Raw genomic sequence first — 3,173 nt, forward strand, 5'->3', positions numbered from 1 at the left:
CACGCACACGCACGCACACGCACACACACACACACACACACACACGCACACGCACACACACACACACACACACACACACAACATCATTGTCATCTATCTATCTATGAAATATATTAACATATTTTATATGTATTTATATATTCATATTAAATGCATTATTATTAAATGCATAATACAATAATCATTAGTAATTAATTATTAAAATACTGTATATGAATATTTATATTTTTCAATTATTTTGCTCTTTCCATCTATAAAATATATTCATAAATGTATATACTTGTATTATATCTCTAAACGTATATATTCATATTATTCTTAAATGCATAATAAAACTATCTATAAAATATATTAAAATATTTTATATGTACTATATATACACATTATATGTATTTTTCTTACATGCATATTAAAACAAATATTATTAATTGTTAAAAGATATTAAATATACATTCTGTTTTCAAAGATTTTATTCTGTCTCTCTCTATAAAAGTTTTATAAAAATGTATTTATTTAGATATCATCATGTACACTGCAAAAAATGCTTTTCTTACTTAGATTTTTTTTTCTTGTTTCCAGCCAAGATATCTAAAAATGCTTAAACCAAGATGGATTTTTCTAGACAAGTAAAAGATAGACAATCTATCTATCTATCTATCTATCTATCTATCTATCTATCTATCTATCTATCTATCTGTCTATCTTTCTATCTATCTATCTATCTTTCTATCTATCTATCTATCTATCTTAAAATATATTATTAGAAATATATTAACATATTTTATATTTACTTATTCATATTACATGTATTATTCTTAAATGCATGGTAAAAATATTATTAATTGTTAAAAAACTATATATATGGTCTTTAATTATTTTATATTTATCTATAAAATATATTAGCATTTTATATGTATTTACAGTATATATTCATTTTACTATTAAATGCACAATGAAATTTCAATCTATCTATAAAATATATCAAAATGTATTTACATATTCATATATGTATTATAATCTATCCATCCCTTCCATTTACTTTCATATTACAAATACACTATAAAATACACAGATTTTTAACTTCATATGACGTTTAGTTCTTTTACTCACAGTGAGGTCGTCACATGATCGTGGACACGAGGGTCCGCAGGCGCTGAACACACTTCCTGGCACGTGTGAACATGATGACACTAGAGACAGAGTTCAGAATTAACATCTAATATACATGTGAACACACACACACACACACACACACACACACACACACACACACACACACTCACACACACACACCTGGACAGTGGTGTGTGTTACACAGGATGACTTCCGTTCCCAGTCCTTCACAATAGTCTCCGTCTCCTCCTCTGACGGGCCGATCACAGTCCCGTCTGCGGCTCTTCACTCCTCCACCACACGACTTACTGCAGTCTGTCCAGGACGACCAGTCACTCCAGCCTCCGTCTCCTGCAGACACAACAACACAAACCAATCTGACATTTAAAGCAGTCTTCATATTCTTGCAAATCACTGTTGTTTTGGTTTTATTTATACTCTTATAGTTTTTGTTGCATCTGTGTGTGTTTGTATAAATTATATATATTTATTTATAATTATATAATTATATATAATATATTATGTCTATATATATATATATATAAATTTAAATAAATTATTATATTATATTATATTATATTATATTATTATACTTTTTAATATTTTTTTCTAGTGTGTGCAGGACATATAGTTAATTTATGTTAAGTGAGGATAGCAAAATAAAGTAAACAGTGACATATTATACCCAAAAATTCTTCATATAGTGGACTACCAGTATAATTGATAAAAAGTTGGGGCCAAAAATTATTCAGACACTTTGACCTGACCATGTTTTGCTTAAGTGCTTTTCTTTAATTGCTAATGCGATATTTTTACACCACAGACGGACTGAACAAAATGAAGCACTGCTTGGTAACTGGTTGAGCTAAATTGGTATTATCTAATAGTATACTTAAATTTAACAGCTGACAGCTATTCAACCGAATTCATTACATACCTTTCTATCAAAGTTATCTGACATTATCAAGATCAGTTTGCTCTGACACAGTTTAACTCTGAGTTCTTGTCATATGTTATTACCATTTTCTAAACTATAGCGAATAAACTGATAATGTGAGAAATGTTGAAGGTGTCTGAATGAATTTAGGTCTGACTATATATACTGTATATCTCTCTCTCACTCACGGCTGCAGGGTGTTGAAGAGCACACTCTGTCCTCTCGGTCTGGTCCCACACAGGGCAGTCCGTTCCCAGCTCGCTCCGGATCCGAACAGAAGCGATAGTGCGACTGCAGACCAGCGCCACACGTCACAGAACACACACTCCACGGAGTCCAGGACGACCAGCCGCCATCCACTGAAACACACACACACACACACACACACAGAGTCTCACACACACATCAGAGAGTGTGTGACAGACACAAGAGCATCTCTAAACTTCTTACCGTCACACTCCACACTTGTACAGTCCACCAGCTTTCCTGATTCACACGTGCTGCAGAAAGAAAATACATAATGAATAAATAACACTGTTTTATATTTATATGTTCATATCATATTTATTTATTTATTTTTATTTAGTCATTTATTAGACGCTTTTATTCAAAGTGACTTACAAATGCATATGCATATTTCATATGCAATCTCATTAAATGCATAATTTAAAATAATTACCAATAATTATTAGTATTATTTTTAATATTATATTATATTATTAATAATATAAATATATATTTTATTAATATTATTTTTATGTATAATTTTTTTATTAATAATTATTATTATTGAAAATTATAAAATATATCGTCTTTTTAAGGCTTTTTAATAAGGTATTCTATCTATATATAAAAAAATTTACATTAACATATATGTGACCCTGCAGCACAAAAGCAGTGTTAAGTCGCTGGGGGATATTTGTAGCAATAACCAACAACACATTGTATGGGTCACAATTATACATTTCTCTTTTATGCAAAAAATCATTAGGATATTAAGTAAAGATCATGTTCCAAGAAGATAGTTTGTAAATTTTCTACCGTAAATATATCAAAACTTAATGTTTGATTAGTAATATGCATTGCTAAGAACTTCATTTGAACAACTTTAAAGATGATTTTC

The 3,173-nt window shown here is 29.7% G+C and overlaps 1 protein-coding gene across 1 annotated transcript in view; it reads right to left on the reverse strand.

The window, feature by feature from the left end:
* Nucleotides 1-3,173, reverse strand: part of sspo (SCO-spondin) — a 102,705-nt gene that overhangs the window by 36,092 nt on the left and 63,440 nt on the right. The window contains 3 exon segments of the mRNA XM_016235575.1: nt 1,111-1,190; nt 1,294-1,464; nt 2,239-2,409. Coding sequence (XP_016091061.1) covers nt 1,111-1,190; nt 1,294-1,464; nt 2,239-2,409 — 422 coding nt within the window.

This window comes from Sinocyclocheilus grahami, unplaced genomic scaffold, assembly GCF_001515645.1.
Source record: "Sinocyclocheilus grahami isolate Dianchi unplaced genomic scaffold, SAMN03320097.WGS_v1.1 scaffold472.1, whole genome shotgun sequence".
NCBI classification, from domain to species: domain Eukaryota; kingdom Metazoa; phylum Chordata; class Actinopteri; order Cypriniformes; family Cyprinidae; genus Sinocyclocheilus; species Sinocyclocheilus grahami.